The sequence below is a fragment of the Somniosus microcephalus genome, chromosome 5, assembly GCF_052327205.1.
Source record: "Somniosus microcephalus isolate GS21.2 chromosome 5, FLI_Smic_1.0, whole genome shotgun sequence".
In the NCBI taxonomy this organism is placed as follows: Eukaryota; Metazoa; Chordata; class Chondrichthyes; order Squaliformes; family Somniosidae; genus Somniosus; species Somniosus microcephalus.
In genome coordinates, this window is record NC_140991.1 from 29,328,157 (window position 1) to 29,351,812 (window position 23,656).

Here is a 23,656-nt window from a genome sequence, read left to right on the forward strand (position 1 = left end):
TCCCCTTCAACATGCTCACTGACTTGCTGCGCAGTTCCAGCAGTTTTTCTGCTTTTCTTTCTGTTGCCCGCATTCCCGGTTTGTTTTTTTCTTGCGGTAAACCCGGCGCACATACCGCCAGACAAATGACCGACCCCTGGTGGGCGCAGAACATTTTCAACTCCTCTCCGGTTATTAAATTCCATTCCCGGACGGAGTAATCCGTGCTGCCAGAGAAGAGCATCTGGTTAACCGCATCCAGCGCCAGGCACAGTATGGCCCCCGTGTGCCCGCGGAAAGTCCTGCGCATTCCTCCACTGGCGATGCTCCAGAACTTTATGCTGCAGTCCATGCTGCCCGTCACAAGAAGGTCCTTGTCACGCCCACTGTCAGCCTCCAACTCTCCACTGGAGTCCTCCAATGAGAAGAAGGCGAGAGTGAGCACACAGTTCCGATGCCCCCGAGACTCCCGGAGCTGCTTGCCCTCGTCAAGACTCCAGCTTCGTGCAGTCCTGTCGTACGAGCTGCTATACAGGAAACCGCCGGCAACCAACAGCCTGTGAGCAATTAAATAATGGAATTTACTAACCATCCCTACAAACAGGTTGGCAACTAGTTTAGAAGGTCCTCGAGCTGAAACATTGACTCTGTTTCTCTCTCCACGGATGCTACCTGACCTGCTGAGTGTTTCCAGCATTTTCTGTTTTTATTTGTCTTATGTAGCAGTGGGTTGAAATACCGATAGCGTTTGCTCCATCCCGCCACCAAGCTCTCCTCCTTCAAGCTTTTGGTCACCTCTCCTAATATCTCGTTATGTGGCTTGGTGTCAAATTTGATAACGTTCCTGTGAAGCACCGTGGGACATTTTCCTACGTTTTACTACGTTAAAGGTGCTATATAAATGCAAGTTTTTTGTTGTCAGTTCGATAGAGTAGTTTGAGTTGGTGAATTAAGAATGTTGTATAAGAAACACATTGGCAGAATAAGAAAAAATATTGGCTTAAAGCCAATTTTTTTCCCTAAAGTATATTGGTACAATAAGTGAGCTTGGTGACAAATGCTGCAACAAGATCAGATGTATCTATCACTAACTTACCAATGAATTATGTGCGTCTCTCCAGTCGAGGTGGACTTTGCATGCAGAATGAAGACTGTTAATTATCTATAATATCACTCCATCGGTACATGTTTCGGCAGGTATAAAGGGGATATTGACTTGCAAAATATATTGGACTTTTTAATAGCATATTCTGCCAAGGACAACTTGGAAGGAATCACAATTTCTTTTCGTAAACAAGAAAGAAAGAAAGAAGGAATAACTTGCATTTATATAGCGTCTTTCACAACCTCAGAGACCTGAGCACAATATCTGGGCTGACAATCCAGTGCAGTGCTGAGGGAGTGCTGCACTGTCGGAGGTGCTGTTTGTAAAAGATCCCATGGCACTATTTTGAAGAGGAGCTGGGGAGTTCTCTCCCAGTGTCCTGGCCAATATTTATCCCTCAATCAACATCACTGAAAAAGCAGATGATCTGATCATTATCACATTGCTGTTAGTGGGAGCTTGCTGTACACAAATTGGCTGCTGTGTTTCCTACATTACAACAGTGACTGCACTCCAATGTAAGGAATTGGCCACACACACTAGCGGGGCTGGGGTTATTTGTCTCTGGCCAGTCAGAAGCCTCTGAGCTGCTCCAGGGACCCCCTTGCGGTTTCAAAGCGCTCCCCTATTCCTGAGTTCTGACCCCTGGACTTATTCGGTGGCGATGTAGACAGAAAACAATGTGACTCATGGTTTGGGTCCAAACAGACCAGTATTTATTGAAAACAAAAGAAAGAAAAATCGATATGGCTTTTATGCCTGGTACAACACTTTTGCTTAAACGCAGTACACTTAGTGTCCACTACAGGGCTCCCTGCTCAGTGCAACTCTCCTTTATTTAATACATGCAGTACACTCAGTGTCCACTAGAGCGCTCCCTGCTCAGTGCAACACTACTTTATTTTAAATACAGTACTTTAGTATAGACTTTTTAAAAATAGCTACACAGCGTTCACCACAGCAACTTTAGCTTGATGCAACACCACTTTTAATATAGTTTTACATACAGTACTTTAAAACAGCTACTCCTTTTTAATACAGTTTTAAATATTGAATTCAATGTTCACTATAGCACTTCTCTGCTAGATGCAACACTGTCTTGCTTAAATAGGGGATGAGAAACGGACACAATGAAGGAAATCGACTAAAATCACAATTCTAATGAAATTCCCACTTTACTCCCACCCCTATACTTATTCTAAGTTGCCTTGTGGAAGGCCAGAAAAATATATGCTCACCACTGCAAATGCCTGCTCCATGTCCTGTGAACTTAGATCTTCACTGCCCCAAAGTGAAAAACACCCCAGTGTTTTAAAAGTAAACTGCTGGTGTTTCGCTTCTACAGGCAGACTCCCACGCTGTAGAGGGACACGGAGGCGAGGCCAGAGAGAGAGAGATGCTTCTAGGAAGCTATCTTTTATACCCCTATTTGGGGCCCACCCAGATCCTGACGTTTCTGGGCTAAAACAAAAGGGATTCAACTGCCCCATTGTCCAGTAATGGGTTTGAATGTGCACTCCCATTCATTTAAATGGTTTCTCCTCAGTTTGGATGTGTCCACTTGATATACAAACAAATGCAATAGCATTCAATTTCTTTGTAAACAAAGCATTGTCCTGTGGTCATCTGGAACCGCAATTGATTGACAGTCTTGAGTGCTTAGCAAACAAAGTTCCTTTGTTCATGCTGGCAGTTTCAAGCACTTGATTTTAGAGTCAACATTGTAGAACGTTCTGTAAACAGGCATCGATTGTCCTGCTGCAGGGCGGGGGGGAAACTCCCCTTTGATTGACAGATTTGACTGCCATTGAACCTTTCTTCACAGACACACACACACAAGCTGTTTCCAAGTCCTTTGCTTTCGGCCATGTGGTCTGATCCCTGGAATCTTTTAAAGGCACATCACCCAGGGATTCTTTAATCAATCAAATTAATCTTCGGAGCTGTAAATTATTCCGAAATCTTACAGTCCCCCATCGGATACTAAAACTTGCTTGTAGTATCCTAGTCAAAAGTGAGCAATAATTTCTGACCCCCCCCCCCACAAACAACCTTCCCTTATACTTAACTAAAACTATCTTTGATCCCCCGACACCTCCATCTCCCCTGCCCAGAGAGAATCGTAGTACGGCAGGCATCTATTGACAGAAAACCAACAATTAATTAAATAATCAATACACGGAGGGGGTCCAGTGCCCCTGCACCACTTATATTCACCACAAGTCAAGCATGGAGGGGGTCCTACGCCCCTGCACTGCTTATATTCATAATAAGTCAAGAATGGAGGGGGTCCTACGCCCCTGCACCACTTGTAACATAATTTCAACATCTTTAAAGGGATTGTCATCCAGCCAACATGTCTGCTCAAAAGATGGAAGACAAACGAGCTTCCTTTAACTACAAACAAGCAGTGAAATAATTAACCAGTTCTATAAATTCTTAGTTTTAAATTGTATTTCCAGCAGCATTTTTAAATGTTGTGGGCATCTGATTCCTGCAGACCCCTTCCTTCATGGGCTAGGGGTGCTTCCTCTCGTGAATCCCATGACTCATTGGTCCCTGGTACCTTCCGGAACTCTGGAAAACAAAAGAAAACATCTCGCCAGGTCCCCTGGCTCGGGGAAGTGTAATCAGGTCCCGTGACCTTGATCCACAATACAATCTTGGAACCATACCACACTCAAAACTTGTACACTAATATATCACTGAAATTAAAATTAACACGTTCTACCTTAACACGGTCTACCTTAATTCTTTCTACCTTAATAAACGTTCTACCTTAATTCTCTAATCACACATTACTTGACCAAAAACTATATACAAGCGCCGCCCGTCTCCGGGTGGCCAGCTCAGTCCCTGGTTGAGCTGCCACAGGCTGCTCCCTGCTGCGTGGCTGGACTGATTCCAGCTTCGCGTCCCTCACAGCTTATGGCTGCTGGTTGGGGACCTCTGCTCTTTGGCCTCTCCCTGACTCGGGATACTGCCCTACTCCACTGGACAGTAGGTGACCATACTTTCTTGGGCTGGGGTACCCGAAGAGATCTCCTAGGAAGTGTCGCCGGTGGGGCTATCCTGGCGAGCAGACCCTCAGCTCGGGTCACACTCCCTGCTGGCTGGGGACCTCCTCCTTCAGGTCCCTCCCTTCCAAAACCTGGGCTTGGGACAGGCAATCCCTTTCCACCGGCTGCCGGTGGCTGAGAGTCTTCCCCTTCAGGTCTAAAACCTGGTTCAGGCTCCTCCCCGGAGTCCCACAAGAGAGGGGGAATTGCTCAGGCCAAGTGCTGGGGAGCTCCTACAATCCCAGCTGCCTGTTCCCCTGCCCCCTGCTTAAACAAACTGCATTGTTGGATATAACTGGCTGCCTGCCAGTAATCCTGTTCAAAATCATGAATGGCTCCTCCCTCCACACAACCCACAGCACCTGCCTGTGAACTTGGACCTGCTGTGGGCTGGGGATTACTATTCTCAGGTTCACTCCCAGCTGCCTGTTTCCCTGTGGGTCCCATTAAGGTAAATGGGACCTTGTTAGACCGGGGTGAATGGGTCAGGTCCTCCGAGTGGGCCACCATGCTGGAGGCTCCAGTGTCCACCGAATATCTCCCCTGCACCATCTCCTCCCCCATCTCAACATAGGGCCTGCTCCCCTCAGCATTTTCGCAGGGACACAGGTTAGCAGGCTGCGCTGGCTCCAGCCATTGCTGGGAGTGGGAGGGGGTCAAAGCACCTGTGGTGGCTGCTATGCTCCCCTGGCCAGTCAGAAGAGACTGCACTGCCTCCAATAGTGACTCGACCCGGGGGGGGGAAATATCTGTCTCTACCACCTCATCCTCCACCCCCCTTTGCTGCCGGAGCTCCTGAAAGCTCGGACCTGCCTTCGGGCTGATCAGACAAATCATCCCCTTTGCTCTCCTTAAAGCCATCTTCAGGCTTTCTATCTCTGCCCTACAGGGGCCATGATCTGCTTCCTCAAACCCTTGCTCGCAGGCCAGCTTATATGCTGCTTTCACTTCCCTAACCTTCTACTCCTGCTCTTTTAATTCTTGTATGAGGTGAGCGTTCTCCTCCCGCACCCTCATCTCATTGTTCTTGGCCTCTGCAACTAGGCACTTCAGGTACTCTGACTCGTGCCTTGTGTGGCTTTTGCCCTCACTAAACTGAACTACCAGGTGCTCTACCTTGGCCTGGTATTCCTCAACCTCCCTTTTCCTATCCCAACTCTCTGCCCTGGCTTCCCTAAGCCTGCAGGTAACCTCCCCAAGCCTGCGGAAACCTAACCACAAACAAACCAGTGGGATAAAAAGAAACCCAATAACTGCTGCTCTTTCCAGACCCAAACCACTGTCTACCACATTGCACACCATTGCCGAGGGTCCTGCTGCAGTCACCATTTTGTAAGGAATTAGCCACACACACTGGCGGGGCTGGGGTTATTTGTCTCTGGCCAGTCAGAAGCCTCTGAGCTGCTCCAGGAACCCCCTTGCGGTTTTGAAGCGCTCCCCTATTCCTGAGTTCTGACCCCCGGACTTATTCGGTGGCGATGTAGACAGAAAACAACATGACTCATGGTTTGGGTGCAAAACAGACCAGCATTTATTGAAAACAAAAGTAGGAAAAATCGATATGGCTCTTATGCCTGGTACAACACTTTTGCTTAAACGCAGTACACTTAGTGTCCACTAGAGGGCTCCCTGCTCAGTGCAACTCTCCTTTATTTAATACATGCAATACACTCAGTGTCCACTAGAGCGCTCCCTGCTCAGTGCAACACTACTTTATTTTAAATACAGTACTTTAATGTAGACTTTTAAAAAATAGCTACACAGCGTTCACCACAGCAACTTCAGCTTGATGCAACACCACTTTTAATACAGTTTTACATACAGTACTTTAAAACAGCTACTCCTTTTTAATACAGTTTTAAATACCGAATTCAATGTTCACTATAGCACTTCTCTGCTAGGTGCAACACTGTCTTGCTTAAATAGGGGATGAGAAACGGACACAATGAAGGAAATCGACTAAAATCACAATTCTAACGAAATTCCCACTTTACTCCCACACCTATACCTATTCTAAGTTGCCTTGTGGAAGGCCAGAAAAATATATGCTCACCACTGGAAATGCCTGCTCCGTGTCCTGCGAACTTAGATCTTCACTGCCCCAAGTGAAAAACACCACAGTTTTTTAAAAGTAAATTGCTGGTGTTTCGCTTCTACAGGCAGGCTCCCACGCTGTAGAGGGACACGGAGGTGAGGCCAGAGAGAGAGAGATGCTTCTGGGAAGCTATCTTTTATACCCCTATTTGGGGCCTGCCCAGATCCTGATGTTTCTGGGCTAAAACAAAAGGGATTCAACTGCCCCATTGTCCAGTAATGGGTTTGAATGTGTTCTCCCATTCATTTAAACGGTTTCTCCTCAGTTTGGATGTGTCCACTTGATATACAAACAAATGCTAATAGCATTCAATTTCTTTGTAAACAAAGCATTGTCCTGTGGTCATCTGGAACCGCAATTGATTGACAGTCTTGAGTGCTTAGCAAACAAAGTTCCTTTGTTCATGCTGGCAGTTTCAAGCACTTGATTTTAGAGTCAACATTGTAGAACGTTCTGTAAACAGGCATCGATTGTCCTGCTGCAGGGCGGGGGGGAAACTCCCCTTTGATTGACAGATTTGACTGCCATTGAACCTTTCTTCACAGACACACACACACAAGCTGTTTCCAAGTCCTTTGCTTTCAGCCATGTGGCCTGACGGCCATCTTTGATCCCTGGAATCTTTTAAAGGCACATCACCCAGGGATTCTTTAATCAAAGAAATTAATCTTCGGAGCTGTAAATTATTCCAAAATCTTACACCAAAAAGTACTTCATTGGCTGTAAAGTGCTTTGGGGCGTGCTGAGGTCGCGAAAGGTGCTTTGGCAATCCAAGCCTTTCTTTCTTTCAGGATGTCCCAAGGTGCTTTACCCTCAATTAAGTACTTTTAAGTGTTGTTACTATTGTAATGTGGGAACTGCAGCAGTAATTTGTGCACAGCAAGCTCCCACAAACAGCAATAAGATAAATGACCAGACAACCAGTTTTCTAGTGATGTTGGTTGAGGGATAAATATTGGCCAAGACAGCAGGAAAACTCCCCTGCCCAAGCACTAGGGTTTATTTCTAGAGGGATAGAATTGAAAAGTTGAGAGGTTATGCTAAACTTGCATCAAACCTTAGTTAGACCACACTTGGAGTACTGTGAACAGTTCTAGTCGCCATATTATGAAAAGGATACAGAGGCACTGGAGAGGGTGCAGAGAAGATTTACAAGGATGATACCAGAAATGCGAGGGTATACATATCAGGAAAGGATGAACAGGCTGGGTCTCTTTTCTCTTGGAAAGAGAAGGCTGAGGGGCGACCTAATAGAGGTCTTTAAAATTATGAAAGGTTTTGATAGAGTGGATACAGAGAGAATGTTTCCACTTGTGGGGAAGAGCATAACTAGAGGCCATCAATGCAAGATAGCCACCAAGAAATCAAATCGGGGATTCAGAAGAAACTTCTTTACCCAGAGAGTGGTGAGAATGTGGAACTCGCTACCACAGGGAGTGGTTGAAGCGAATAGTGTAGATGCATTTAAGGAGAGGCTAGATGAGGGAGAAGGGAATAGAGGGTTATGCTGATAGATTTAGATGAGGAAAGACGGGAGGAGGCTCGAGTGGAGCATAAATGCCGGCATGGGCTGGTTGGGCCGAATGGGTTGTTTCTGTGCCGTATATCCGATGTAATCCTATGTAATTCTTCGAAATAGTGCCACCTGAGAGAGCAGGCGGGGACTCGGTTTAACGTCTCATCAGAAAAATGGCACCTCCGACAGTGCAGCACTCCCTCAGTACTGGCATTGAATAGTCAACCTGGATTTTGTGCTCAAATCTCTGGATTTGGATTTGAACCCACAACCTATCAGGTTTGAAAAGCATTGAATTATGAAGATATTAATAGCACTGTGGGATATCTTTTCAGGGGAGTATGGGGAAGGAACTTTAGTGCTCATTGAAGTAGGGAATGAAACAGTGGTGTGGAAGAGGGAGGGTAGAAATTCATGAAAGAACAGCCATGCATGGACTCTGGGTGCTGTGAGCTCGATAGGCCGAGTGGCCTTTTCTCGAGATGGATGTTACGATCTAATTACAGTATGAAGGAAATCAAAGCTCTCAGATTGCCCGATGCTGCCACAGAAATCATATCACTGATAAATACCCTCACATATCGCCAGGCAAATGAATGTCTAAAATAGAGAAATATGAAAATGCACATTTATATCTTTTTAAATCATCAAGGATTCGAGAACTAGAACTAAAGGACAGTAATTTCGACTCTGAACCTGCCCAGCATTTTTATTGCTCGAACTACTAGGACAACCATCTACAACAACAACTTGCATTTATATAGCACCTTTAATGTAGTAAAACATCCCAAGGCGCTTCACGGGAGCGTTATCAAACAGAATTTGACACCGAGCCACATAAGGAGATATTGGAGCAGGTGACCAAAAGCTTGGTCAGAGAGGTAGGTTTTAAGGAGCGTCTTAAAGGAGGAGAGAGAGGTGGAGAGGTGGAGAGGTTTAGGGAGGGAATTCCAGAGCTTAGGGCCTCGGCAGCTGAAGGCACGGCCGCCAAAGGCAGAGCGATTACGATCAGGGATGCGCAAGAGGCCAGAATTGGAGGAGCGCTGCGATCTCAGAGGGCTGTAGGGCTGGAGGAGGTTACAGAGATAGGGAGGGGCGAGGCCATGGAGGGATTTGAAAACAAGGATGAGAATTTTAAAATTGAGTTCAAGTTCTACTAAATAATTTGTACTTTTTTTTTAATGATTTCTTTGGATTAATAGACTCATGTATATAACATGCACTATTGCTGTGTGCATCAAAAGATTTGACAATGACTGACATGTCCAATACACCGTCCCAGTAGGGTGTCGTGTGTTTTTTGCAGCGAGTGACAGAATAAATTTTAACAACCCAAAAAAGAAGGCTGTTTAATATTATTAATCACGTTACTTGATTACACTACAATACATTTCCCCCCACCCCCGCCCCCCCGCCACCACCCTCCAAGGGAAAGGCAGCTATACCCTCTTGACTTATAAATTTGTCACGAAACTGAAAAGCAAGCATCACGCTACTGTCATTTAAGATCAATACGTCAACTGGTTATTGTAACTATTCAGACTGAGCAGCATCACGATTTGAATAGTCACTTTAAACCTGTGCTAGTGTGTATTATGTCCGTGTGTAATTGAGACACAGACTGCAGCAGTTGATTATAACAGGCCTTTACTGAGTGGAGACAACCGGGAACTACTATGCAAAAGTTACTACACAGGCTTATATACCGGGGTGGTCACTACTGGTACTGCAGTATACAGGGGCTGCAGAATATAGTTCCTTCTGCAAAGTACATACACTACAATTCCTCCCCTTTTAGCTAAACAGTACATAACATTCGATCAATAATTAAATAACATATTTACAATTACAGTTGCGAGATACATTAGTTAAAGTTAAGCAATTATAAGTTCAGTCTTTGAGGAGGCTTCCTGATTCTGTCTGGATAACGCCTCTTTGGGGTATCAGGTTCTTCTGGCAAAGTTGATTCGGGATCAACGTCGTTGTTTGGTTCGTCTGCTTCCAATGTCACCGATTCTGAGGTAGATGCAATTGGTACTTCGGTTTCATCACCAGGTGTATCGGATCGTGGTGTGGAATTGACGTTTCCCAGTGACTCTAGAATCTGGTCAGCATGGCGTCTTACAATTCTCTCTCCAACGTCCACGGTATACATTAGAGGTCCTTGCCGTGTACAGATCGTTCCTAGCTGCCATTTCTCTGTGCGGTAGTCCCGGGCCAAAACTGGTTGACCTATCTTAAAACTCCTGGTCGTCCTTTCATTCATATTCTGAAACTGCCTGTTCTCCACATCTCTTCTGATGTTTGGCTTAACCAAATCCAAGCGGCATCGTAGTCTTCGATTGAAGAACATCATGGCTGGAGTTTGGTTGGTAACCGCATGTGCCGCATGTAGGCAAACAAGAAGTTGTCCACCTTGTGTTGTAGGGATATGTCTTCATTACACATTGCCTTGATAGCCTTCTTGAATGTTTGAACGAACCTCTCAGCCAATCCATTGGTGGCTGGGTGATATGGGGCGGATGTGTAATGCTTAACACCATTGTTCTTTAAGAACCTCCGGAACTCTTCAGACACAAACTGTGGTCCATTGTCAGAGCAAATCTGTTCAGGCAGCCCATTTCTGGCGAATATGGTTCGTAAGACTGTGATAGATTTTTCTGTGGTGGTTGAGGACATTTTTATTACCTCTGGCCACTTTGAATGTGCATCCACCGCAATTAAAAACATCGAGTCCATAAATGGACCAGCAAAATCAATGTGCACCCTTTGTCATGGAGATGAGGGCCACTCCACTCCCATGGATGTAGAGGAGCTTGTGGTGGGGCGTTTTGGACCTTCTGGCATCCTGTACAGCTCTTGGTCATCTCTTCGATTTCTCTATCGATTCCCGGCCACCAAACGCTCTGGCTAAGTTTTTCATTTTTACCCCTCCCAGATGACCCTCATGACGCTCATTGAGCACTCTATCCTTCAATTTGGGTGGAATTACTACTCTGGATCCACACATCAAGGTTCCTCTGCACACTGACAGCTGTTCTCTTCTCGGCGAGAATGCTGGCAGCAGTGGTTCGCCATGTGCTGACCATCCCTTCACCGTTAAATCATAGACCCAGGAGAGTGTCGGGTCATTTCGTGTTTCCTTTTCTATGTTTGCATTCGTCACAGGGAGACATTCGACTATGGTCAAGTGGAATATCTCCACTGGATCCACTGCAGGTGCTTCTTCCACCGTCGGCAACGGTAGGCGCAACAATCCATCAGCATTCCCATGCTGTTTAGTTCCTTTGTACTCGATGTCATATTGGTGTGCCCCTAGGGAAAGGGACCACCTCTGTAGCCGTTGTGCTGTTATTATCGGTACACCCTTCTGAGGGTTGAAAATGGAGACAAGAGGTTGATGATCAGTTAGTAGAGTAAATTTCTGACCGTGCAGGTATTGATTGAACTTCTTCACCCCCCACACCAGGCTGAGGGCCTCTCTGTCAATCTGGGCGTAGTTACGCTTGGCTGAAGTTAACGAGTGTGACGCAAAAGCTATCGGCCTCTCTGAACCATCAAGGAATTTATGTGACGGTACCATTCCAATGTCGTAGGGAGACGCATCACACGCCAGTCTTATCAGTAGTGATGGGTTGTAGTGAGCCAATACTTCTCTTGAAGTGATGAGGTCCTTACTCTTCTGAAAGGCCCGCTTACAATCATCGCTCCACTTCCATGCTACTCCAGTTTGTAGTAGGGCGTTCAGTGGGTGCAGAATTGTGGACAAATTCGGCAAAACTTATGGTAGTAATTCACCAATCCGAGGAATGACCTCAGTTGCGACACATTTTCAGGCGCTGGAGCCTTAACTACCGCTTCAATTTTGTCAGGGGACTTATGTAACCCCTCTTCATCAATCACGTGGCCACAATACGATATCTGTTTCCTAAAAAACTCGCACTTAGGGCAATTGGCTCGTAGTCCATGTTCTCTTAGTCTAGTGAGCACCTGCTCTAGGTTGGCAAGGTGTTCACTGTTATCTTCACCTGTCATTAGGATGTCGTCCAAGTAACACTGGGTCCCCGGAATCCCTTGCAGGACTTGTTCCATCGCTCTTTGCCATATCGCCGGAGCTGATGCTACTCCGAATACCAGTCGATTATACTGGTAAAGACCTTTGTGAGTGTTTATCGTGAGATACTTCCTAGAGGATTCTTCAACCTCCATCTGCAAATATGCTTGTGCTAGGTCAATTTTTGTAAAACGCTTCCCTCCAGATAGTGAGGCGAAAATATCTTCTATCCTCGGAAGAGGATATTGTACTGTGTGAAGGATTGGGTTCACCGTCACCTTGAAGTCCCCACAGATGCAAACCTTCCTTGGCTCCTCAGACTTATTGCTAAACGTTTTCTTCATGACAGGAACGATGGGTGTCGCCCACTCGCTCCAGTCTACCTTAGATAACACGCCTGCATTCTCCAGATTCTCCAGCTCTGCCTCGACGGCTGGGCGAATTGCATATGGTACCGGTCTTGCTTTGAAAAACTTGGGAATTGCATTCTCTTCTATTTTTATCGAGGCGGTTACGCCTTTAAGAGTTCCCAGTTCTTGTTGAAATACCTCTTTGGCGTTAGCTAAGATTGTTGACAATCATCCAGGAGTGACGTCGTCATCCTTTTTACCAGCCACCGTCAGTGCCTGAATGGAGTGCCAGTCTAAACTTATCTTTCTGATCCATTCACGTCCCAATAACGGTGGTCCACCATCTTGCAGTATGTACAGATACAATTTCTGTATTTCCTTGCCGTTGTATTCGACAGGCACCCTTATTTTTCCTCTGGGGTATACTTTTTGCCCCGTATACGTCTTCAAGACAATGGATGTCTCTTTCAAGGGTATGTGTGAGAATAGCCGCTCGTAGTCTCGTCGATTCATGACGGTCAGAGCTGATCCTGTATCCAATTCCATTTTGACTTGGGACCCTGCTATCGTGAGGGTGACCCAAATGGTTCGGTGATCCTCTTTTGTGATTACGTTGTGAAGTTTGAGACAGCTTAGTCTCTTGTTCCCGGATTTACTATCGCTCATCTGGTCTTTGGAACTACTGTCCGTCATCTTTTGTGCTTTCCTGCACTGTTCCTTAGTAGCCTTTTTGTTGTTGTTAGTCTTCTTCCCAGACCTGCAAACTCGTGCAATGTGTCCCATCTTTCCGCATTGCCTGCATATTTTGTCCTTGGACCCGCAGTCCTTCTGGTCATGGGTTGTTCTGCCGCAGCGATAACAATTTTCAAATCCCCGTGTCATTTCGTGGGTGCCGTATTCCTGTGGCTTTTGCAGAATTTCCGCAGCTCCCCTTGCTGCTGCTTCATACGATACTGCCACGCTGAAGGCCTTATCTAGCGTCAGCTCTTTCTCTGAGAGTAACCTCTTCTGGGTTCCTTCACTCAGGAGTCCACAGACAAATTTGTCCCGTAGGGTATCTGCCAGTCCTGCTCCGAACTGGCAGTGCTTTGATAGCTTGCGTAGTTCCGTAAGGTAATCAGCATTGCTCTCATCTTTATGCTGATTTCTCCTGTGGAATTTAAATCTTTCTGCTATCAGCAGCGGTGTAGGATTTAGGTGTTCCTGTAGGATATCAACAATTTGGTTAAAACTCTTCGCCTTCGGTTTGGCTGGAGTAATCAGGTTCCGCAATAGGCCGTACGTTCTTGCGTCCATTAAGTTTAGTAGTACCGATGCCTTTTTCTCATCGGCTACTTCGTTTGCCTCGCAATATACCTCGACTCTTTCCACATACGTGGTCCAGTCTTCTATTGCATTATCGAAGGCAGTGATATTGCCAGTCTTCGGCATCTTGGAAATCTAAGATGGCGCCTCCCGCGCTTTGCCTTCTTCCCCGATTTAACAAAATGGCGCCTCCCACGCTTTGCCTTCTTCCCCACTGGATTAAGATGGCGCCTCCCGCGCTTTCTGTCTTCTCCGCTGCTGCCAGCGCTGTTGCTGGCGTTTTATGCCTTGATGGCGACGCCCTATGGTCTTCGCGCACTTCCCCCCGCGCTGCTGCTAACGCCGCTCTCCACGGTTCCCGTAGCAAACTGCAGCTCCTCGCGGCTTTCTGCGCTTCTAATTTTTATTATTTCCCCGTCGTCGGAGCAACCCTGCGGGACACTTGCCTCCCTCTTCTCGGGTCTGTACGCTGCCCAGCTTCGTAGTACCCTCTCTCTCTCTCCTCTTCCTGACAACGCTGCTCGGCCCCGTTGAAAAGCCACCCGATCGAGCTCTAGACCGCCGCAGCCCAGGAAGGATCAGTGTACTACCTGCCACCAGCCCAATTAGCTGAAACACCATCGACAGGATAACCAAGCCCCGCTCTCAACAGCCTCTGCTGCAAATCTTCAACTCCGATGAATCAGAGGCGGATGCCCACGGTCGACGCCCGTTTCTTCTGTTCGTTTGATGTTTTTTTTTCTTTCTTCTTTCTGGCCTCGACCTCCAACAACTTCGCTTCAGGGATGGAGCCCCATGAGGTGGTGCAGACTGCAGGTAAGTTCGGATCTGCTCGTCGCCAGTATTATGTCCATGTGTAATTGAGACACGGACTGCAGGAGTTGGTTATAACAGGTCTTTACTGAGTGGAGACAACATGGAACTACTATGCAAAAGTTACTACACAGGCTTATATACAGGGGTGGTCACTACTGGTACTGCAGTATACAGGGGCTGCAGAATATAGTTCCTTCTGCAAAGTACATACACTACAGTGTGGGTGAGAGAACGCAATGGAGTGAGGTTACAGAAACGCATATTTAATGAATTGGCCTCTACTGCCTTCTGTGGTAGAGAAGTCTCTCTCTCTCTCTCAGAATGCGTGGTGCAAAAATGTCACCGATAAAAAAAGGCAGGAAGCGGTCGCCTTTAAATAGCCCTCCCCTAGTCCTTTTCTGATAGCATAATGCTCCCCTCAACCTGTCGTTGCTAGCGGCAGGCGGTAAGGCAGGGGGCGCCACTCAATATCCGGTCCAGGGCGCTAACGGGGCGTCGCGCACTCGACTGACGTCACACTCTGCCGGCGCAGGAGATCATGGCGGTAGCGTTTAGCGCCACCGCAAAATGTCTAGTTAATTTCGCGAGCGGCACAAACATCGCCGCGCCCGGCCTCTAGTTGCTTTGCGCCCCAATTGGCGCCCTCTTAAAGCGCTAACAGGAGGTGCAAACAACTGAATTTTTCCCCCATGGTGTTAGAGAGTGAAGTTGCAGAGTAACTGAAAATGAAGCATAGCAATGTTTTGCGGGTGTATTGATTTGTTGGTATCTTTAATGTCTGTGAGGACACAGTACAGGGTCAGTAGGGGAGTCAATAACAACTTGTATTTATATAGCACCTTTAACGTAGTAAAACGTCCCAGGGTGCTGTACAGGAGTATTTTAAGACAAAAATTCAACACCAAGCCACATAAGGATAAATTAGGGCAGGAGGAAAGAGAGGTGGAGAGGTTTATGGAGGGAATTCCAGAGCTTAGGGCCTAAGCAACTGAAGGCACGGCCACCAATGGTTGAGCGATTATAATCAGGGATGCTCAAGAGGGCAGAATTAGAGGAGCGCAGATATATCTGGGACGGGGGGTTGTAGGGCTGGAGGAGATTACAGAGATAGGAAGGGGCGAGGCCATGGAGGGGTTTGAAAACAAGAATGAGAATTTTGAAATCGAGGCGCTGCTTAACCGTAGATCAGCGAGGACAGGAGTGATGGGCGAACGGGACTTGGTCCAAGTTAAGACACGGGCAGCCGAGTTTTGGATGACCTCAAGTTTACACAGGGTGGAATGTGGGAGGCCAGCCAGGAGTGTGTTGGAATAGTCAAGTCTCGAGGTAACAAAGGCATGGATGAGGGTTTCAGCGGCGGATGAGCTGAGGCAAGGGCGGAGACGTGTCGAACTGGTCCGGGGAAGCAAGCTGTCAATAGTTTAAAAGGTTCACTGGTTCTGACTGAACATGCATGAAGAAAATCTAGCCTGTAAGAGGTATATTTTTAAGCTAATCGGCAAAAGAACCAGAGGAGATTTGTATTTATGCAGCGAGTTGTTATGATCTGGAACGTGGTGGAAAAAGATTCAATAGTAACTTTCAAAAGGGAAGTGGATAAATACTTTGAAAAAGGAAAAAAATTGGAGGGCGATGGGGAAAAAGCAGGGGAGTGATTGGGTCTAATCGCTCTTTCAAAGAGCCGGCACAGACAGGGTGGGCCAATTGACCTCCTTCTGTGCGGTATGATGCAAAATACAAAGCCAATAACTGGGACTTTAGCTAATAAAGCATGGAGTGCAGCTCCAGCATGCCCCCTGGCACCCTACACCATGCCGCAGGTTAAGCTGGAAGGACAGATAGAAAGAGAGAGAGAGAGATAGCTCGGGGTTACCTGCGAAGACCATGCAGCACCGGTGAGTCCTGAGATCCCAGAGGCGGGCCGTGCGGTCCTCGCTGCCGGTGAGCAGGTGGGATCCGGCGAGGCTCAGGCTCAGGCCGTTGGTGCTGTCCAGGTGCTAGGAGCAAACCTCCCTCAGATGGCGAGACCTGGAGCTGCCGCTCCCCATCGGGCGCGGCTCAGTGGGGCCAGCGGGACACGGACATGGACATCAGCCACACTGCTCCCCGTCTCAGGAACACACTGGGCCAGTCTAATCACACACACACTGCAAGGCAAACACACTGTCCCACCCCGGCTCCTCGGCCACTCCGCTCTCTGCTGCATCAATATTATAGAAGCTCTTGCCCAGGATTGCTGGGCTGGTGGGTTCTGCTGGAGATGGGCAGGAGTGCCAGGACTCAGCCCTCTCTCTCTCTTACTGTCTCCCACACACCCAGCCCTTGGCATCTCAGCCACTTTCTCTTTCTTTTCTGAGTTTCTCAACCATTTCGATCCGGTTCTTGTCAGCAGAAGCTTTCAGTCCCAGAGAGAGAGCGAGAGCGGCTCAACTCCCCAACACAGCCCCGGGCTCAGCTCTTCCACCTTGGGGCTCAGCTCAGTTCTCTCTCTCTCTCTCTTGCTGTGGCTCAGTGGGCAGCACCCTCGCCTCTGAGTCAGAAGGTTTGTGGGTTGAAGTCCCAATCCAGGCCGACACTCCCAGTGCAGTGCTGAGGGAGTGCCGCACTGTCAGAGGTGCCGTCTTTCGGATGAGACATTAAACTGAGGCCCCGTCTGCTCTCTCAGGTGGATGTAAAAGATTCCATGACAATATTTCGAAGAAGAGCAGGGGAGTTATCCCCGGTGTCGTGGCCAATATTTATCCCTCAATCAACATAACAGAAACAGATTATCTGGTCATTATCACGTTGCTGTTTGTGGGAGCTTGCTGTGTGCAAATTGGCTGCCGTGTTTCCCACATTACAACAGTGACTCCACTTAAAAAGTACTTCATTGGTGTAGTGTATGTACCTTTAAGGGGAGAACTACTTTTTACAGCTCCTGTATACTATAGTACCAGCAGTGACCACACCTGTATGTAAACCCTGAGTAGGGATCTGTACGTTTAGTTTTAGAGTAACCCTCATCCAGTAAACACCTGTTGATTGTTCCCTGCAGTCTCGTGTCTAGTTATTGAAGGACACACAACATCAAGATACACGGATCTAACAATTGGCTGTAAAGCGCTTTGGGACATGCTGAGGTCCTGAAAGGTGCTATATAAATGCAACTCCTTTTCTTTCCTCCCGGGGCCCAGCTCTCTCTCCTTCCAGCTGTCCTCTTTGTGGATCTCCCTATCTCTGTGACCTCCTCCAGCCATGCAACCCACCGAGACCTCTGCACTTCTCCAATTCTGGCCTCATGCGCGGCCCCAATTTTCATCGCTCCATCATTAGCGGCCGTGCCTTGAGCTGCCTGGGCCCTAAACTCTGGAATTCCCTCAGGAATTCCCTCCCTTAACCTCTCCGTCTCTCTACCTCTCTCTCCTCCTTTAAGACGCTCCTTAAAACCAAGCTTTTGGTCACCTGTCCTAATATCTCCTTCTGTGGCTCGGTGTCAAATTTGATTACGCTCCTGTGAAGTGCCGTGGGACATTAAAAGTGCTATATAAATGCAAGTTGTTGTTACAGTTACAAATGCAACACTTGTCCATTGCACTCAGAGAGCTCTGATCCAGGAAGCTCCTCTCTACATATTCCCCTTCGCTCCGTGTAGCTGCAGAAACCCAGCTTGTCAAGCTGCCGACGGGTATCCGGTTTCAGCAGGCAGCCTCTGCTCCGTCCACCTCCAATGGAAGAATGCTGTTCTCCGGAAAGCTGATGATGGCCCTCCAGCTGTCATTTGCAAGAGCAGCCGGTGCCTTTTTTTGGGACTAGACGTCAGGCTGCTTTAGCGCACTGTCCTTTCCGCTCCGGGGTCCAGGCATGAATCTAACTGAGACGGTCGAAAGTCACCTCTCTGTCAGCTGTAAAATATCCGATATGAAATAAGTCTGGGCATTCTCAATTGAGGTACTACTGTAGTAGAGTATGCCAGCTCACAATATGAAAGTATCTCACCCGAGGCAACAGTTGGGGATGTTATCAATTGCAGTATTGAGCACAGTATGGCATAATCTGAATATGATGGGTGGTGGAAGCAGATCCCATGGGAACTTCCGAAAGGTAACTGGGCATGTACTTGAAGAGGATCAATTTGCAGGGTAATGGGGAAAAAGCTGGGGTGTGAGAATAAATTGGACGCCTCTTTCAAAGAGCAGGGACAGGCCAAATGGTCTCCTTCTGTGCTGGAAGATCCTCTGATTCTATGATATTAAGCACAATAATACAGAAAGCTTGATTCGGTGTCAGCCTTGGCTCAGTGGTAGCACCATCGCTTCTGAGCCAGGAAGTCGTGTGTTCAAGAGCAGGAGAGTTTTTCCCGATTGTAAGCAGTTCGACCCTAACACCAGAATACGATTTACAACGTTCTCCGTTTATTTGTTTTGTGACCAAGTCCAGGTACACACAGTATCTTTAAGCAGTAGACATACAGAGAATTAAACAATACTGCCCCGTGTTCTTTCCCCAGGTAGAGACATAGAGTTGTTGTTCTTTCCAATTCTGACTCTCTCTACAACATACTAAGAAAAGCTTGAGATCTTTATACAATAGCAAAATACTGCTGATGCTGGAAATCTGAAATAACAACAGAAAATGCTGGAAATACTCAGCAGGTCAGGCAGCATCGAGGAGAGAGAAACAGAGTTAATGTTTCGAGTCAGTTTTGATGAAGGGTCCCCGACTCGAAACGTTAACTCTGTTTCTCTCTCCTCAATGCTGCCTGACCTGCTGAGTGTTCCCAGCATTTTCTGTTGTTATTTGAGATCTTTATAGTCTGATTCGCACGAACTCTCTCAGTGCTAATTAATTATGGCATGACAAGTGTTATTGTGAACAAGACCCCCAGAAAGGATGTGTTTCCTTCAAAACAACAGATGCCAACTATTGTCATCCTATTCTTCCATTGTTCCACTCTTATCTCAAAACTGTCTTGGCTAACTGTTTCCCAATGTGATCATGAAAACATAAGAACATGAGAACATAAGAAATAGGATCAGGAGTAGGCCATTTGGCCCTTCGAGCCTGCTCCGCCATTCAATAAGATCATGGCTGATCTTTTACCTCATCTCCACTTTCCTGAACTATCCTCATATCCCTTGATTCCCTTAATATCCAAAAATCTATCGATCACTGTCTTTAAATATACTCAACGACTGAGCCTCCACAGCCCTCTGGGGTAGAGAATTCCAAAGATTCACCACCCTCTGAGTGAAGAAATTTCTCCTCATCTCAGTCCTAAATGGCCGACCCCTTATTCTGAGACTGTGACCCCGTGTTCTAGATTCCCCAGCCATGGGAAACATCCTCCCTGCATCTACCCTGTCAAGCCCTGTAAGAATTTTGTATGTTTCAATGAGATGAGAGAAATGAGATGAAAACAAGTCAAGAGACACAAATCTTATACATCCTGCCATTTCAGCAAACACCTAAACCACAGTGTCCGCTAAATTGTACCCTGACAAAGCTAGATGGGGAAAGGCTGTTCCCACTAGTTGATGGTACAAGGACTCGGGGACACAGATTTAAGGTTTTGGGCAAGAGATTCAGGGGGGATGTGAGGGGAAACTTTTTTACACAGCGAGTGGCGAGGACCTGGAACTCGCTGCCGACGGATGTGGTGGAAGCGGAGACACTCAGGCCTAGAAATTCAGTGGGCTGCGTCACCCGTTAGCGCCCAAAGAGGGCACTTAGTGGGTTTAATGCCACTGGCCACGCCTCCCGCTAAATTTAGCAGGACGCTAATGGCGGCGCTAGCCGTTAGCGCTGCACCGCTACCGATGATGTCATCGGTGTGCGCAGCGCCCCGCTACCGCCCCGATCGTGAAATTTGGTAGCGCCCCCTGATTTACCGCCGGACGCTATGTGCGGCCGGTTCAGGGGGGCCTACCTGCGGCGGTAGAGGCGCGGAGGTGCGGGGCGGCCATTTTTTTTGCTGGCCGCTTGCCAGCACCTCTTTGCGCCCCCATCCCCAGCCTCCTGAGCACCCCCCCCCCCCCCCGCGTTGTGCTGGCTGTGTCCCAGGAGCCCGGCACTTCTCCTCGGTGCCGGGCTCTTTTGCCGGCACCCGCGATCACCGATCGCGCTGCAGCAGGCCCCTCCCCTTTAAGAAGGGGAGGAAGGCCTGCAGTACCGCAGCGCGCTGTGCCGCAGCATGTGCCACAGCGTGTTGCGCTGCGATTTTCAGTTGCAGCGCCCCAAGAGGGATGCGAGGCGCCTCGAGTAGCGCTGCGCTTCCGTCTGGGGCGCTGAAACTGAATTTCCGGCGGGCGTTCGCGACTCCTTCCGGGGCGGTACTTACGTCGCCCTGGTGAGACTGGCACCCCAAATGGGGCGCCAGTGAATTTCTAGGCCTCAATGTTTTCAAGGGGAGACTGGATAGGCACTTGAGGGGAATAAATTTGCAGGGCTACGGGGATAGAGCGGGGGACTGACTGGATTGCTCTACAGAGAGCCGGCACGGACTCGATGGGCTGAATGGCCTCCTTCTGGGCCATTATGACTGTATGACTCTATGTGACATTAAACAGATTATGAAGTGAAGTGGACTATTGAGATTATGATATTTAGATATTCTCATAAAAACAAATAAACAAACAAATACAAATTCTAAGCATATGCAATCAACAAAATGGGAGCAGCCTCAGTAACTAAAGTGGTTGATTTTTCACGAGATAATCTCGAGTCAAAGTCCCAGGGTAGCTTGATATCCCATTGCTCCTTTGTGTGGTTCCCCCACTGGTTTAGTAGCTGCCTTTCCCTTTTAACATTTCCTATTTCAAGTGTTCCCCTTTTAAGTTCACTTCTCTCTGATGCTTCACTTCCACATGTTCTTCTGCCTAGTGGTACCCGATAAAATATCCCTCTATTGGGTTCCTTTTTATTTTCCTGCTTCCCCATTTTAAATTGCCATCTCTTCACTGCTGCCTCACGTCACCCTCTGAGAGTTCTGGAAAAACCAAATGACTTTATACCGGTATATAAATGGCACACGGTATCGAAAAGGCAAATCCAGAACATTATTGCAATCTATTCCGTGGCAGTGGGAGAAGGGAGCACAGGTTCAAACTAGTGAGAGACAAAAGGTAGGATTGGGCTTGATGTCGCCTTCGATGGGACAGCCTTGCTGAGACTCATTGTCAAGGCTTTGGGATATTGGATCCCAAAGCAGAAAGTGTGGTGTGCCACAACAGGGCGACATCCAGTCCCTGATGCCAAGTTCTTCACACAATGAGTGATCGGCACATGGAGTGGATGTGATGAAATATTCCATTCATCACTGCCTGTGACTGTGGTTGGTTTCAGTTTCATTTCCCTTACCTCTGTTCCGTTTCCTCACCATTGTATTGTACTATGTGTAGGGCTCCGCCCATACCTGGCTCATTGTATTGTACTATGTGTAGGGCTCCGCCCATACCTGGCCCCTATGTAAGCTGGCCCAGCCTGCAGCACATCCAGTACGGCAGAGCTCTGGATGGAAGATACCTCTCTCCTGTGTGTTACCTTCTAAGTCAATAAAAGCCTTGTTTTGTTTCGCTAACATCGAGTCTCGGATTTATTGAGGCACATCAGTGGACTTCTGGGCGGAGCAGTGAAGGTAAAACCACTGGAATCATTTAAGAAACAGTTGGATGCTGTTCTTCATGGATGGATGAGCTAAGATGGGGGGCATAGATAAAGTGGATAGAAAGGACCCATTTCCCTTAGCAAAGCGGTCAAAAACCAGGGGGCACAGATTTAAAGTAATTGGGGGAAGGTTTAGTGGGGATTTGAGAGGAAATTTCTTCACCCAGAGGGTTGTGGGGGTCTGGAACTCACTGCCTGAAAGGGTGGTAGAGGCAGGAACCCTAACCACATTTAAAAAGTACTTGGATGTGCACTTGGGATGCTGTAACCTGCAGGGCTACGGACCAAGAGCTGGGAAGTGGGATTAGGCTGGATAGCTCTTTGTTGGCCGGCGCGGACACGATGGGCCGAAATGGCCTCCTTCTGTGCTGTAACTTTCTATGATTCTATGATGGGCCGAATGGCCTTCCTCATCACTATCTTTCCGATTTGGGTGACTTACATCAGTGACTACACTCTAAAAAGTACTTAATTGGCTGTAAAGCGCTTTGAGACGTCCAGTGGTCGTGAAAGGTGCTGTATAAATGTAAGTCTTTCTTTTTTACATCAGCTCTCAGCTAGAATCACCTTTACGTTACCCTTGCTTTGTTTGTTCCTGCCCTAAAGAGAGTGAACTCCACCATTTATATTTGACCCCAGGGTCAATCTCCGTCGGCCTACTGGATGCTAAATGCAGAGATCAGGTAGTTAGACGAGGTGTGGGACCAGCTCCTCCTGTTTAGCTTGTGGCGACAGGAAGCTTCCATTTGATCGCAGATTCATTGGGTTAGTTATATTTACAAGTGCAGCCGATGGTATGTGAAACGCTCATTTGTCATCACCAACTGCACTTCATTAGTGTAAACGCACCTCTAGGACACTAGACAATGCACCACAGAGTGGTAAGGCATTAAGACAAACTGTTTGAACCTGCCTTATCTCTATTGAATATTTGTTTCCCTCGGTTGATTATTAGAAGTAGTTAGACAGGAGTCAACAACCGGCCTTGTGATTGTTCCTGGAATGATTCCCCTGTTGTAGAATCACTTGCTCAGGATGTACAGCATACGAACACACAAAAAGAAAGATGAAAAAAGGTCACCTGGTCCATCGAGCCCACCCCATCCAGGCATGGTGCAGCCTCGCACACCACTGACCTTACCCCATAATTACGCCATTTCTTGGGAGTGGCGTTAAGCCCCCAAGCCAATTTAGATAAAAGTCTGGGAAATTCGCCTCTGACCTCCCTAAGGCAACCAATCAAGCTCCAGGAGACTGAAATCTCACTTGTCTCATCCACCCTACAATTTACCCTTAGTTCCCTCCCTCAGGAACTTGTCCAACTCCCTTTTCATGGGTTACAAAAAATCAATGACCACCGCACACTTAACTCCTTGCCTAGGTATTTTACACACATGCTCCCTAGTTCCTCCATCCCTATCCATCTCAAATCAATTTCAAAATTTCCTACATTACAACAGTGACTATAACTCAAAAGTACTTTATTGGCTGTAAAGCGATTTGGGACGTCCTGCGGTCGTGAATGGCGCTATATAAATGCAAGTCCTTCTTTCCTTCCTTCCTTCCTTTCTTTCTTTCTCTCTATCCACCTGGCCAGAACTTAATTGCTTCATCATTTTGAAAACCTCGATCACATCTCTTCTAAGCCTGAATTTTTCTAATGAAAATAACCCTGACTCTATCCTGAGCCTGTCCTGTCAACGAAGAACCCTGCGACCGGATATTATTTTCAC

The 23,656-nt window shown here is 47.4% G+C and overlaps 1 protein-coding gene across 1 annotated transcript in view; it reads right to left on the reverse strand.

Moving 5' to 3' along the window:
* The window catches only part of LOC147116977 (uncharacterized), a 61,197-nt gene that overhangs the window by 36,765 nt on the left and 776 nt on the right, over window positions 1–23,656 (reverse strand). Inside the window, exons 2-4 of the mRNA XM_085987194.1 lie at window positions 16,153–16,276; window positions 8,333–8,354; window positions 116–536 (exon numbers count right to left, since the gene is read on the reverse strand). Of these exons, the coding sequence (XP_085843320.1) occupies window positions 116–536; window positions 8,333–8,354; window positions 16,153–16,276 (567 nt within the window). The remainder of the gene's footprint in view (window positions 1–115; window positions 537–8,332; window positions 8,355–16,152; window positions 16,277–23,656) is intronic.